A 16,188-nucleotide genomic window follows, 5' to 3' on the forward strand; every position below is an offset into this window, starting at 1 on the left:
ATGATCCCACACTATTTCACCATGTCACCCAATGCTGCCATTTGTTATTGTTTTGATTGAGACACACAGCGACATACTGTGCATAACTTTCATAACCATAACGGGTCGCAGGGGGCTAGAGCCAAACCTGGAGCCATTGGACGAGGGTGGGGTACAACCTGGACAGGTCGCCAGTCTGTCATAGGGCTGACACATAGACATACTCTCATTCATACCTATAGGCAATTTAGCGTGCATTTCTTTGGACTGTGGTAGGAAGCCAAATACAAGCCAGAGTACCCAGAGGGAACCCACGGAGAGAACATGCAAGGAGAACATGCAAACTCCACACATAAATGTCCCAGTCTGGGACCCCAGGCCCAGGGTTCAAACCTAGAACCTTCTTGCTGTGAGGAGACAGCACTAACCACTGCACCACCATGCCGCCCGCATAACTTTCAGTATTGATATATTTAAATCCAAACTTTCATGGTAAAGTTGGATTACCAGGTTATATAATAGTTAGAAACCAGGGTACAGATGGTTAATGGTGTGGTGATGGAATAACAGGATGTGATTCAGACTTGTGTATTACTTGTGTGTGTCAGTTAATACCCAATTAATCTGGTTTTTATTTACAATGGAAATCAGACCAGAAAAAAGTTGTTCTGGATGAACTTCAAAATTGTAGTTTGTAGTTTGTAACTCTTCTAATAAAGCGACAAATTACAGATCGTAAGATTAGAACGGTAGTCACAGATCATAACAGTAATAGTTTAAATTCAGAAAAGGATTACTGTAAATTATCTAACCTAACAAATGTAAGTCTGACCATATACCTTTGAGATCAAGTCAGAGATTCTCAGCTGTTTACTCCTGTTACCATCCACATTGATCCGCTCAGCCATGTTTTGCAGAGTAAACTCTGATATTGACATGCTCTCTGCCTGCACGGCTCCTTATTGACTGAACCATGCTATTCCTGATTCAGCACTGGGTTATTATGTTTAGTGTGACTAAGCTCCAAATCTCCTCAATATACTTCTTCAATATTTCACTCACATTTAGCAGTCATTAAACTGGTGATTGGTCTAAACCTCTGACAGAATTTGTATTGCAGGATTGTTGCTTCATCCAAATAAAGCCATGAGGTGAAGAGCAATTCCTTACTGAGGTACAGTATGTGAACACTCAGCAGACTCTGGATAGGTGAGGATGCATTAGTAGACAAATAAGTATATTTACTTATATTATCTTAAAGATAAATATTTCATTTCTACTTCATGTTGAGATATTTTTTATGATTATTCAACAATATGTAAGATTGTTATGAATCCATGTGCATTCATATTAGAGATAGAGATGTTGTGAAAAACCGCATTTTTGATGGTTTAAAAAAAATACATGTATATAGATTTTGAGACTGTGACATTGGGCTCTTCTTCATTCATTTATTTATGCATATGTAATTGTGTTAATGACTGAATGATAAAAGTCCTTTTATTTAGCACTACATATACATACATATACTACATACATACACTACACACACACACACATATATATATATATATATATATATATATATATATATATATGTGTGGACTCATCATTGGACTCATCTCTGATGGCGATGAGTCTGCCTACAGGTGGGAGACTGAGCGTCTGGTGACCTGGTGCAGGCAGAACAACCTAGAGCTAAACGCTCTGAAGACAGTGGAAATGATAGTGGACTTCAGGAAGAGCCCAGCCCCACCCACCCCCATCTCCCTGTGTGACTCCCCCGTGGCTACCGTGGAGCATTTTCGCTTCTTGGGAACCACCATCACACAGGATCTCAAATGGGAGCTAAACATCAGCTCCCTCATCAAAAAATCTCAGCAGAGGATGTATTTCCTGAGGCAATTGAAGAAGTTCAACTTGCCAAGGACTATGATGGTGAACTTCTGCACCTCCATCATTGAGTCCATCCTCACCTCCTCCATCACCATCTGGTACGCTGCTGCCACGGAGAGGGACAATAACAGACTGCAGCGTATCATCCACTCTGCTGAGAAGGTGATTGGCTGCAATCTTCCGTCCCTCCAGGACCTGTATGCCTCAAGGACTCTGAGGCGTGCAGGGAAGATTGTAGCTGACTCCTCCCACCCTGGACACAAACTCTTTGTGACACTCCCCTCTGGCAGGAGGCTGCGGTCCTTCAGGACCAAAACCTCTCGCCACAAAAATAGCTTCTTCCCATCTGCTATTAGCCTTATCAACAAGGCTAGAGAGCCCCACTGTTGCTGATCAATTGCACCAATCACCAGAAAAAATTCCTTGTATGTGAAAACATACTTGGCAATAAAACTGATTCTGATATATATATATATATATATATATATATATATATATATGTATATATGTGTATGTGTGTGTGTGTGTGTGTGTGTGTGTGTGTGTGTGTGTGTGTGTGTGTGTATGTATGTATGTATGTATGTATGTATGTATGTATGTATGTATGTATGTATATACACCTCTGTGGTTACACTGGATGTTTGAAATGAATTATTTTTGAATTATTTATTATATTTGAATTATTATTATTATTGTTGTTGTTATTGTTATTGTTATTATTGTTGTTATATTTGATCTCAATATCATATTACATAGAGTAGAAAGTGTTGGACCTTATCAAACCACAGTATTTTACTGTATTGTTTTTTTTTTTTGGTGGAAGAAGTATTCAAATCATTTACTTAAGTAAAAGTAGCAATTTGTTCAGTACAAGTCCTTTACATGTAAAAAGTCCTACATTCAGTTTCATTTACATAATTATTAGACTCATAAAATAAAAGTACTAATACAGAGAATGACTATTTATATCATTATGTTATTGGATCATTATTATAAATGTATTCATCAGTTCTGTAATGTTGTCATTGTTCATCATTAATCTTTAAAATGTCTTAGAATATGATCACATTACATGGATATAAAATATTAGCCTGAAAAGTAACTAGTAAGTGTCAACAAATTGGTGCAGTAAAAAAATAAAATGTGCTATATTTCCTTCTGAAATGTAGTGGAGTGAAACAATAAAGTAGCATAATGAAAATACTCAGGTAAAGTATGAGTTTGTCAAAATTAAAAGTTAACTTATCTGAACATAGGTGACTGTTTGAAAAGTTAAATACAAGTTACAAAACCACAATTACAATTACTTATTTTGTGCTGGATAAAATGATGATGAAGAAAAATATTATTACAAATTATTACCATTCTCTCTTGTATTCTACAGATTAACTTGGTGATTGGAAAAAATAAGTTTTAGTTTTAGTATAAGTTTTGTATTGGAGAAATCAACCCAACTCAAGTGTTGCTGAACTACAGATGCTGTGTTGTAACTGACCACCACCTTCAACCTCTGTGGATTCATCATCCAAATGATTAGAGCATCTTTATACAAGTTTCTTATCTTTGGCAGCTGCCCAGGGCCTGAAATTGGAGAATACTCAATAATGTGTCCAATAAACAAGTTAAACAAACATATTTAATTAACTGTAGAGAGCAGACTTCCATTATTTATCGATCATTATAGACTTGCATTTTCTGAATTATGCAACAAGACATGACATAAGTAAGGAGCTTCTGCTTTGACTATAGCAGAGTGCAAGAAATGATTCAAATTTGGAATTTGAATGAAAGGGACTTAGAAAAGATTACATTAGATGTTTCATTAAGCTCCTTGTTTGCAAAATCAGCAACTAAAATCCTTTTACTTTAACTAAAACCAAAATTATATTATATGATCAAATTATATACATACATACATACATACATATATACATATACACACACACACACACACACACACATATATATATACACACATACATACAGACACATACATACATGATAATTATGTAAAGATATTAACACTCTCTTCTTGTCAAACTTGATAAAAAATTCTCAAAAACATTCAAACCTAAATGGTTGACGATGTGATGATGGAATACCTGAATATGATTCAGACCTGTGTATTAGCATTCTGTGTGTCAGATATGACTGACAAATGTTAGACAATGTTAAACAAACCCCTTTTTATTAGTGAGAGAGTGAAAAAGAAAAAGAATTGTGAAACCACTGTACACATGAAATCAATACAAAAAAGGACAAGGCATAATAATCAAATGCATTTAAATTTCGACCAGTGTTCTCACAGTCACACCTCCTGAGCCACAGCCTCACAGCTGCAGTGACCTTTTAAGCCGTTTATGCCTGTGCATAGATATTGGCATTAACATCCTCCCGCCTTAATGAAAAGTGCTTGCTAAGCCAACAACTGTGCTCAGTGAACTGTGCACCTTAGAGGTGAATTATATCATGCTGGATTACCCTTACCTTAATTTATCTGTGCCAGCTTTGTATCTGGAGACTCTGGCCATCAACAAGGGCAGGGAGACAGCATCCAGCCAGCGCTTCTCATACTTTGGTTCATTAGCTGAGGGCGAAGGGGGTGATGGAGCCTGCATGGAATACATGAACAATGCAATGAGCTTCCCTCGCCAAGTTCTCTTAATCATTGAGGATGTGGCCTGGATGCAACAGTTGCATCATATCAATGCACACAGAATTCCTTTCTTAACCTGGGATAATCAACTGTACAGTAGGTAAACATCAAATAATGTATTCTCACACTGAGAACTCCCACACCTTTAACCACCACTGCCCAATTCAAGTCCTGACCTGCTACTGTACACACTTACTGTCTGGTCACTGCAGGCTTGTCTAGATTGATTTATTTTATTTATTATTTATTTTAAACTTTATTCATCCCCGAAGGGAAATTAGGTTGTTACAGCAGTCCAGTGTATTAGAATACAAAAATACAATAGAACAGAATACTGAGGTAGACAGAATAGAAATAAAAATACAGAATGGCAAGATATAAATACCATAAATAATAACATACTATGAATATGCATATGTAAATAGAAAGTGCAAAAAAAAGGATACAAATATTGTATGAATATGATATATAATATCAATACGGTTAGTATTTGGAGTGGAGTGTTGTGATGATTCAGAGTCTACAACTGATTTCCAAATACAAAACAAACAGCAGCACTCATTTTTTCCCCATGTGTCAAACTATCAAATATCAAATGTAATCAAGTATTTTAAAATCTTATTTTTTTCTGCACTGAAACGTAAAGGCCAAAGTTCATGACCTCAGCAAGGATCTTAGTGTCATTTGGTAATGGAACAGACACAGCAGAGGAGTGACAGCTACACTGTGTTTTCTATTCAGTGTCCAGATATTAGTTCTGGAAATTAGCTCTGAATTAAAATAATTTAATTGTTTAACTTTTTTCCCCTCACTTCAAGGATGAAACTGAGTTCTGATTATAAGAAGTTACATTATACATTATATATTATTTAGTGCTGAAACAAGTCAGTTATTTAGACGGCAGGAAAAAAAAAAAATTATCAACAACTCTTATAAACAGTCAATAATTTTGGTCTTGGACCCTGACGGGTAATCCCAGGCAATTCTGGGATGCTCTGGGCCCTACCCGAAAATTTGGGGGATTGGGTTTAGGGCAGCTATTCTCTATCCCCCCTAGGCTGGAGGGGGGTTAGGGTTAGGGTTAGGGTTGTTGTTTTTCTCAGTCTCTCCACACCCTTTTTTTCTTTTTCCTGTATTCTCTCTGTTTTCCTCTTCCCGTCCACTCTCATTCCTGATGCAGTCCGGTTGTCTTAATAAAGTTAAAATATGCAGCAGGAAGAGTATCCCATACTCCTCCTTCACAGAGTAAATCTGCCCCAACAAAACAGGGCATCCAGATCACTCATACTGCTTGTCTCTGGTACTGGGACAGGACACACAAAAATAAATAAATAAATAAATTAAAAAATAATAATAATTTGGGATATTTTTTAAGCAAATATACCAAAAATTTATAGATTTTAACCCCACCACACACACACACACACACACACACACACACACACACACACACACACAAAAGACAATAGACACTACAATTTACAGAGGTTTAATGAACACCTTACATGGAGGCAATCAGTAGACGCTAGTCAGGTCAGGTTTGGGGGGAGTGCACTGTATAGTGTCTTTATAGAGGGTTTAAGGGGGCATATAGTTGTTATCGCAAAGTGTGTCAATGTGAAGGCCCATTAGGGGCTTCTTTACCCGATTGCCTGGTTTGCGTCTACTGACGGTGTGCTTCTGTTCAGAGTATCTTCAGAAAATGAATGCAAATGAACCAATTTTGTGAACAGAATATTTTAATAACCTGTCCAAGGTTACTGGACAAGAGACAAAAAACTTGCATAGTAGTGAAATACTATAAAACACAAAATGTACCCTGGAATATTTGGTTGCAAAACCTTTGGCAACAATGACCAAGCCTGTAAGCATTTCATGTAGCCATCTAGAAGCTTCTTGCACCTGTCTGCGGGTAGTAAGTGCCACTGTTCCAACACTATGCATTCAAGCTCAAGTTTGCAGGAGCCATCTTTGCAGTGGCAGATTTCAGCTCTCTCCAAATGTTTTCAGTGCAATTTAGGTCAGGACTCATTGGTGGGCAATTTAAAAGAGTCTTTTCAACCATTTTTTACGCTGCTGGAAGAGGGCTTGTTCTGCTGAAAGGCTCAAAACCTTCACCTCAAACCTAGTTTTTTTGACACTGTATAACACATTTCGCTATAAAATGCCTTGGTAATCCTCTGAATTATCATTCCCTTGATGCATTTATTGCCCCCAGCACCAGAGGCTGCAAAGCAGCCTCGCAGCATGATAGATCCTCCACCATGTTTAACTGTAGGGTGGGTGTTTGGTGGGTTTACGGTCGGGTGTTCCTTTTCCATTTGGGATCCTTATTGGGTTTCTGAAAGTTTCTCCACACAGGATCTCTGGAGCTCAGACAGAGTGACCATCAGGTTCTTGGTCACTGCTCTTACAAAGATCCTTCTCCCCTGACTGCTCAGTGCCGAGCATCCAGTTCTAGGACAAGTCCTGGTTGCTCCACACGTCTGCCATTTAAGAATTATGTGGCCCATAGGGTTGTGAACGATAAACCGATGCGACCTGATATTCGGTTCAACAAGTGAGAGATACGGCTGCATCGGTAGCAGCTTCCTTAATCGATACAAATTATCAATGAATTCCTAGATGAATCGGTGATAGAGTCATGGATCGGGTATCGCGAGACTTTGAATCGGTTGGCGGCATTACACACGCACCAGGTCTCTAAAACAACGCGAGAGCTGAGGCTGCCCGCGAAACGCCGTAGCGGCCTAGCTGGTATTAGCATGAGTGATAAACAAGGGACCACCATGGATGTATTATAAGACCTGGATACGGCGTCGCCGCTCAGCCTTGCAGCCAATTTTTTCTAGTGGCCACTCGTGGTATTGCAGCGAAAAATCCCCCTGCAGCCCAAAAAGCATTTTTCTCATAGACCGCAATCGTATAAAAGAGGCCTGTAAAACTTTTAACAGGACACCTCAGGCTGTGCACACAGCCAAATATCAATCTTTCTAATGTATATTTTTAAGGCATGGGGTTTTAATCTGTGTAAAGGTTTTTCAAAGCTCAGAAAAAGCCCAGAAAAGTCTTTTTTCTCTGAGTGACGTCACTACTGTGTACGTGCACTCTATCCGTGGTCCCGCTGTGTCTCGGGAACGAGCATGGTTGCCAGGTTACTGCTAGCGTCGTCAGGACGAGAACAAGTTAGTGTGAAAAGTGAATAAACGGCACAAAGGCGAGTTTTCTTCGACACACATCAAGGTTCATTGATTTTGTGGGGGGTTTTTTGCTGCATTTATTCGTCACTTCTTACACTTTTTTCAGGAATGTAACTGTTTTTAATCGATATATTCACCGCATAAGTGGGTTCACTAAGACGCCGATATGATTTTTCATAACTTCCTCCGTAACAGTTTTCTTCAGGTATTTTAATTTAAGTCATTTAGCTTCTTTGTGATAGTTTCTGTGATCTGTGTGCCAGCAGTGTCTCATCCTGACTGCAGTTCACCAGCCTGTCATCTACTCACAACAACCGCCTTATTATTTTATAGATTAATGGCCTTCACTGTGTCAGCGGGTTCAAACTATAACTGACTCCGGCCTGTAACCCGGTTATCATTCTTACACTGTATGGAATCGATTCGTATCGAATCGGTCTGTAATAAAAGGATATCGTTTTTGAATCGAATCGTAACCTGTGTATCTAGATTCATATCGAATCGTTTATCACAGAGAGATGTGCAACCCTAGTGGCCCACTGTGCCACAACACAATCCTGTCTCTGAGCTCTGAAGGCAGTTCCTTCCACCTCACCGCTTGGTTTCTGCTCTGATCTGCATTGTCAGCTGTGAGACCTTATATTGACAGGTGTGTGCCTTTCCAAATTATGTCCTATAAATTAAATTTACCACACGTGGACTCCAAATCAAGGTATTGAAACCTCTGAAAGATGATGATGAAGATAAATGGGAGGCAAACATTCCTAAAATTCTGTTTTCACTTTGTCATTATGGGATACTGAGTGTAAATTGGTGAGGGGAAAAAAACATAAAATGTTAAAATAAAAATAAAAAAAATTGAAGGGGTCTTAACAGTTTCTGATTGCACTGTATCTTTATTGCATACAGATACATCCACAAGTAAACAACAGCAGGCTATATTTCAACACTTTGCTCACACACAAGTGGATCCAGAGAAAATGGAGCCAAAGTGGATAAAAACAGACCGACAGACGATGCCTCTTGACATTCATTAATGACAGAACGAAACTGGCCCTGATACAATCTCAGCTGCAAGTGTTGTTGCGTTATGAAGTCAAATTTAGGAAAAATACTGTTTAAATTGATGGATTATATTCATGTTGGCAGCAGTGAGTCTCTGTGAGCTATTTTAATGGAACGAGTGAAACTGCAGTATGAGCTTCTGACTGAGGCAAATACATAGGTGCATTTAGGCTTTTCTTGAGTAGTAATGAGCATTAGAAAAAGCTCAAATTGCAGCTTAAAGATGCCTGGTTTATAGCAATAATAAAGGTGTTAATGTGACAGGGAAACAGGTTTTGTTTTTGAAACTGGATTATGGGTGCTTTCTGCTGGTGGCAATACACAGGAAGGCAGGAAGAGAGACTTTATATTGCTTTAGAAGGCACTTCACAGCAATTCACTATCAGTATAATGGTCAACTCCTCTTTCTTTATGTTATAATATATTAGAATGGGTGGGAAAAGCTGCAAGTGCAATAGTTAGGTCTCTTTTTGCTGGTAAATACTGCCTCATATTCATCCTCTGTGTTAAGGTTTTCTTTTTGACAATAGCCTCAAGACTAAACTAAATTTATGGGTGATTGCTATATAATAGTGAGGACATACAATGGCAAGTGAATCCTTTGGAATTATCTCCATTTATGTACAGATAAGGTCAAAATTATTAGCCCCCAGTGAACTATGGAACATTTCCCTAAAGGTGTGCCCAATGTTTGCATCATTCATAAAACTGTGCATAGTCAAACATTCATCAATGTGAAGGCCTCTATTTGGTAGATTTGGGAGTGTAAAATACATCTTTAGGTTTGCTTTATACCAAATGTAGTGAAAATTGAGGGGGTCCAAATTATTAGCCCCCATGTGATTTTTTGCTTTCAAACCACACTTGAGCAATCAATCAGCTTTCAAACAACACCTGAGAAATCAATCAGCACTGAACTCTACTTAAGGGACTCCAGTGAACAGGGCTAGTGGCATTTGAACACTTGATTGAGAGGGACTACTCCTGGTAAGAAGTAAGAAATAATTTCAATTTGGAACTCATAAAGAAGATAGGGGATGCTCATCTCAAGGGGGAAGGGAATTCTGCCATCTCCAAGCGTTTTGCAGTGTCTAGAACAGCTGTGCATTGAATCATTGCAAAGCACAAGGAGACAAAGCTCAAGATCTCCAAAACTTTGGGGAGGAAAATAGTAAGAGACATCAACGAGAATCCCCAGATCTCAGCTAAGATGATAGTTGCTGAATTGGCCTCTTCTGGACTTGATGTTTCAAGGAAGACTGTTGTGAAGGCTCTTCATCGTTGTGGGCTTCGAGGTCATCGACCCAGAAAAACTCCATTGCTCACAAGAGGCACACCAAAGCCAGACTGAAGCTTGCCCACGAACATTTGAAACATGGGGATGAGCACATGGATGCTGCATTTGTTTGGCGAAGGAAGGGAGAGACCTTCAACCTTAAAAACACAGTTCCCACAGTAAAACATGGTGGGAGCATAATGCTGTGGGGCTGTTTCCCCTATGCCTCAGGCACAGGAAACCTTGAGATCTGCTGCCTCTCTTGCTTTAGGTCACCGCTGGGTCTTCCAGCAAGACAATAACCCAAAACATACATCTAAGGTGGTCCAAACCTTTTTGAAGGACAACAAAATCAAGGTCCTGGAGTGGCCCTCTCAGAGCCCAGATCTCAATCCTATTGAGAACCTGTGGCAGGAGCTCAAGGTTCATGTCCATGCTCGAAAACCACACAATTTGGATGAACTGGAACAATTTGCTAAGGAAGAATGGGCTAAGATCCTTCACGAGACATGTGCCAACCTAGTTAAGAACTACCATAAGAGATTGTTTTCAGTTGTTAGTCAAAAAGGTTATACCATTGACTATTAATTGTCAGAGGCCTAATAATTTTGGCCTTGTCATTTTTGTTTTTTCTTGTTTCAATTCAGCTCAGCAGTAAAACATCTTAATCAAGCTTAGTGGAGATTTTGTCATTGTTCTTTTGGAAGCAATTAAACTATAAACACTTTTGGTTATGGTCATTTCCATGGAAAGGTTCAGGGTTTTGTTTGATTTCATGAAGGGGGCTAATAGTTTTGACCTTAAGTGTATTAATGTCCAAAAATATGATCAAGTCCTCATCCATGTAACAATTATTAACAAACACATTCTATTTTTACCAAGTTTATCAAGGTATCGTACAGGATAATGTCAGGACAGCTGTCTGTCAGTTGAAGCTCAGTAGCAGCTGGTTGATGCAGCAGGACAATGACCCTAAACATCAAACGGAATGACTTCACACAAAGGAAATCCACCTGTTGGAGTGACCCAGTCAGAGCCCAGACCTTAATCTAGTAGAGATGCTGTGGAATGACCTGAGAGCTGTTCACACCAGACATCATCAGAATATGGCTGAGCTGAAGCAGCTCTATAAGAAAGAATAGGACAAAATTCTTCCTGATGAATGTGGAGGTCTGATCAGCAGCTACTGCAAGAGCTTTTTTGAGATTATTGGTACTTACGAGCTATTTAATCCAAAGGGTCACTTATTTTTTCCATCAGCACAGTGAATGTTAAAGGCAGTGTTTGGTAAAGACAGAAAGATGATAACTGTTTGTGTGATATTAGGTTAAGCACATGTGTTTGTCTATACATGTAACTTAGATGAAGATCACATTTTAGGAGCAATCAATGCAGAAAACCAGGTGATTCCAAGGGGCTCACATGCTTTTTCTTGCCACTGTACTTTACAAAGAATGTCTTGTCCCAGTGGCTAAAAATGTCAATACTGCTTTAATATTGTTGCAAAAACAGAATTCTTTCTCATAAATGTTCAATTCCATCACCTAATGTTTTTCTGCAAAGTGAAATTCTATTAGGGCTCTTCCTCTGTGGGTTTGAGAGAATAGGGTGCAGTCTAGTTGTAGACAGAGGACTGTAGCAAAAAGCTGAAAGAAACTACAGCATCTAACAATTTTGTGTGTTTCAAAATGGGTTGATCTGGATTTCAGTTGGTTGAACTGGTGGACTAAACTGGTGCCAGAAACCAGCTTCACAGATGACAATATCAAAGTAAAAACAAGACTGACGTCAAGAGAAAAAAAAGACAAAAGGAAGAGGTTCATACAGGAACAGTAACAGAATTGAGGTAAATAGTTATGAAAGTAGAGACAGTTAATAAATTCGAAACTGGAAAGGCCCTAGCATAGGGGAGACGGGTAGGTTTTATGCTTACACTTGAAAATCTTCACGGAGCCTGCTTCTCAAACTTGCACAGAGACCATTTTTCAAAAATAAGACTCACTCCAGTAAGATTTCCTCTTACACCTAGGAACACTTAGACAACCAGTATGAGGAGAGCATCATATATTACATGATGGAGTACATCAAGTGATAAGACTGGAGATGTACTGTAGAAAGGGGCCGGCCCATTTAAAGCCTTGTAAACTTCATGACAAGTGTAACAAGATAAAACTTCTAAGATATTGTATAGACTGGCAGCTGCATTTTGGACCAACTGTTACTGTAATAGGTAGGCCAGAGAAAAGCTCATTGCAGGAGTCGATAGTGGTTGTTATAAAAGCATGAAAAGTGGCTGAATGGGATAAAATGGGACATATCTTGGCTGTCACAGCAGGTGAAAGTGACTCAAAAGTAAAAGAAATATAAAGACCTATTCCCAAATTCTTGACTGTATGGCTCTGCCTCTGGCAGCCCTTATGGATTTATGGTAGAATCAATGCAAACTGATCCATGTCTGGTTGTACTGACAAGCAATATTTGAGTCTTTATCATGTCCAGATGAATAAGTTATAACTATCTCTGGTTTTACAAGCTGAGAGGGGTCATTGGCTGGCACAAGGAGACAGATTTGTTTGCCGTGCCTTCAGAGGTGATAATTTGTTTTATTTTTGTTAAGATGTGCCTGAGCATCATCAGAATGTAGAGGCAGAATAAAAGAGGTCCAAATACAGATCCCTGTAGAACATCATATTTGACCTTAGCCTGCAAAGATACAGAATTACTGTGTACAATACTTCTGTACTGTTACTTAGATATGAGCTGAACCAGGTAAGAGCCAGCTCTCTAGAGACCAATGAAGTTCTTGTGATAATTTTAAATGGTGTCATGGTCTGCAGCGTGAAAGGCAACCGTTTGACGGGCTGTGAGTTGACAAGGAACCACCTTTTCTAACAGTTTGGATGTGAAGGGGAGGTTTGAAATTGGTCTGTGATTCCGTAGAGTTTTAGGATTGAGGTTAGGTCTTTGCAGAAAATTCATTTTAAAAGTGTGGGGTACAGAGCAGGGATTTCTCTTTTTTTTTTTGATGATCCTGAGAAGAGGGCACCCTTGCATATTGAATAGTTCTTTTGTGAGGTTGTCCGAAGTTTAATCTACTGTAGAGCACAATAAATTAATTTCTAAACCAACCTCAATGCCACTTAACTGTTTTTTATCATTACTTTTTTATTAATACTATTAGTTATTGGTATCATGGTATGACATATTTGTGCCATCATAATACAGAACAAAAGATTGTGCCTTGTTTCAGATGCCTCTACAATCATTAAAAATTCAAAGGTTTTATGAAGTCCCTCAGAGGCTGATGCTAACACATCAAAAATTCTAAAGATCCTGAAGCAAAATATGTTGACAAAAGCTTTGACAGGTGGAAGAGCGCCACATTTAAATGCAAATCACACTGCATTTAATGAAGAACAGATGCATTACACATTATCAAATGAGATAGAAGCTTGGGGATCAAATAAGTGAAACTTTAGCAACAATAAGCAGTGAGTCATTCCTGCAGCTAGAGATTATCTGTCAGCACAAAATAAACAATAAACAAGCAAACAACACAGCGAAGCCCCCGTGTCATTATACACACAGCACAGGTACGGTACTGGATGACATTGACAAGACACCTGCCTCTATGAATTGTACATGAACCAAATCAACTGCCTTCCCCCAAGTTCAAAATGGCTGAACATATTACCAGAACATTTGATAGCCTCTGGGTGGAACATAGTCAGGAGTTGAACAACAGAAAAAAAAAACTGCCTACCTTTGCAAAGTGAGTTACACACCATTGCTGAACCACATCATGTCCCATGCAGACCCCTGTCAGCTACTCACCAGTAATTACTACATTTCTAAAGAAATTATCTTTGTTTTCCCCATTTCATGTCAACCCAGAACAAAATGTTTTAGTGAACTCTCAGGGGGAGCTCTGCTCTGCTCAGAGTAGTTGAGGTAGTAGGAAATAGAAAACTATCAGGCTGTCAGAGTGGTTTACACTGACAAAGCACCTGCCTCTCCTGAAGAGCTGGAAAAAAGGAAATGAAGTCGCAGCGTTGTTCTCCACATCAGCCAGCCACTCCTTCATATATACTGGTACCTCAGACATGACATGAACAAAGCGTAATCATTTGAAGGCATCTAAATGAATCAAGAGGTAAATGGCCCAAGGTGAAGTGGAAAGGAAAATTTCATTCAATCATTTGCCCTCTTGTCATTTCAATGTCAAGAGGGCAAACTGAAGAGAAGCTTAGTGATTAGTAATCACCTCCAGAAAATATGTGTGTGACTGCTTGGATAGTGAAAAACTCAACCAAAAACGTGATCGTACTTTTGTCAACCCTAATATTCTCTCATATTGTCACCAGGGGACAATGTGGTCAGGCAGAAAAAGTCACGGTGGAAATGTGAAGACTCAACAAGACTAAGAGTTTACAGCCATGCTAGAAGATCTGTGAGGTTGTACTTAAGCACAATGATAACATCTGTACGCTAACATGGTGATGTTTGCTATTGCCACCATTGTAGTTTAGCATGTTCTCATGCTAATATGTGGCAGTTACTGTTTAATATTTAGTACCTAATCTGATGATGCCACCAGATGTAAAATCAGAGGTTCGCCAAAGTTATTACAGGTCATCCTGAGAGGGACAGGAACGTCTCTACCCAATTTAAGGGCAGTGTGTCCAATAATTGTTGAGACACTTAAGCAAAATAGATAAATGTCAATCTCATGGTGACGCTACAGGAAAAGCCAGGAGATAAGCAAAGGTAGGTAAGTTTTATCCTCTGATGATCGTGAATGTCTGTTCAGTATTTCAAGGCAATGCATCAAATATTGGGACTTAATATCAGTGACTTTTGGATTAACAGTTCTGGGTCTAAACACAAACAATCTGACAGAAGGCAGTGGAGAAGGTACGAGACTCAACAGGCCTCTCACTATACAGCCATTTAATGTACAGGTATTGAGAGCGATATGAACCTCAAAAAAGGCAATGTCTTGTCTGTCAAGAAAATGAGAGCATCATGCACTTCATCCCACCGTGCCCCTCGTGGCAGCCCTCCATTCGGGTTTATTGGGTCTGGTGTCAGTGGAGAAATTACTGTATATTACTCTCTACCATTTCTCCCTGTGTGAAGGTTGAGCGTTAATAAGAAATGGTGAGTCTAGAAAGAAGTCTTTCGGTTCTGAGGAACTCTTATCGGAAACATTTACTGCTAATGCTTTAGGCTGTTTTATCCTGTTTACCTTCAGGCACTAATATGATATGACACACACACACAAGAAAAAAAACACAACATCAACTTGTTGTGACATTTGGTCTGTTAGAAACAAGGGTCAGATTGTTTAGAGTATCTTTAAAAAGGAAATTGCTATTCTTGTAGATGCTGAAATTTCTCCATAAAATCGTAGTGACTTTCTGACATAGCAAACTGTGAGCGGCAGATTATAAAAGATGCAACAGTGATTAAAGCAGCATTAACTGATGTTTTTGCCAATTGAGGGCAGCAAATGAAAAACACAACACTCTTTATCAGTTATATCTCTTCTTATAAACCTAACATCGCTAACACATTAAAAGTTGCCCGTTTACACATTCAGCAAATTCACAGCGCAACATTACCATTAATGTGGAAACGTGTTTCTGGACACCTTGTTTAAAGTCAGTCCAAATTTCTCAGTTTTGGTTTCTACCAACTACTCAGCCAAATTTCTGGCTCTTAAGCAGCTAATTTCTCCACTATGAACTAGTGGAACTAGATGGTTGCTAAATATCTTGCTAACCGTGGGCAGTTAGCGTACAGTTAGTAGCACTTTTTCACTGTAATCAGCTGCCTACTGTGGTTAGAAACAACACTGACGACAGTAGTCACATTTAACCAAAACAAAACATTTCAGTCAATGAAACCAAAACAATGAGCTGAAAGACAATAAAATGCCTCAGAGGTCCTGCAGAAATTAGGTGATAATTCTCATTGTATTTGATAGAAAAGGTGACCTCTTCCATGTAACTCTGTCCCCCCATTGTCTCTACAAAAATATTGATTAGTGCAGCTTCAAATGTGTCTAATGAATTCTTATTGGTTAGAAATCTAAATAGTGCTACGCTTTTCTG

The 16,188-nt window shown here is 38.9% G+C and overlaps 1 protein-coding gene across 5 annotated transcripts in view; it reads right to left on the bottom strand.

The window, feature by feature from the left end:
- The window catches only part of sntg2 (syntrophin, gamma 2), a 94,153-nt gene that overhangs the window by 36,821 nt on the left and 41,144 nt on the right, over positions 1–16,188 (bottom strand). For all 5 annotated transcript variants that reach the window (XM_071471220.1, XM_071471218.1, XM_071471215.1 and 2 more), the window contains one exon: positions 4,363–4,487. In XM_071471220.1, coding sequence (XP_071327321.1) covers positions 4,363–4,487 — 125 coding nt within the window. The remainder of the gene's footprint in view (positions 1–4,362; positions 4,488–16,188) is intronic.

Source organism: Trachinotus anak, unplaced genomic scaffold (genome assembly GCF_046630095.1).
Source record: "Trachinotus anak isolate AG129_WGS33_773 ecotype Australia unplaced genomic scaffold, CSIRO_AGI_Tana_v1 ptg000033l, whole genome shotgun sequence".
NCBI classification, from domain to species: Eukaryota; Metazoa; Chordata; class Actinopteri; order Carangiformes; family Carangidae; genus Trachinotus; species Trachinotus anak.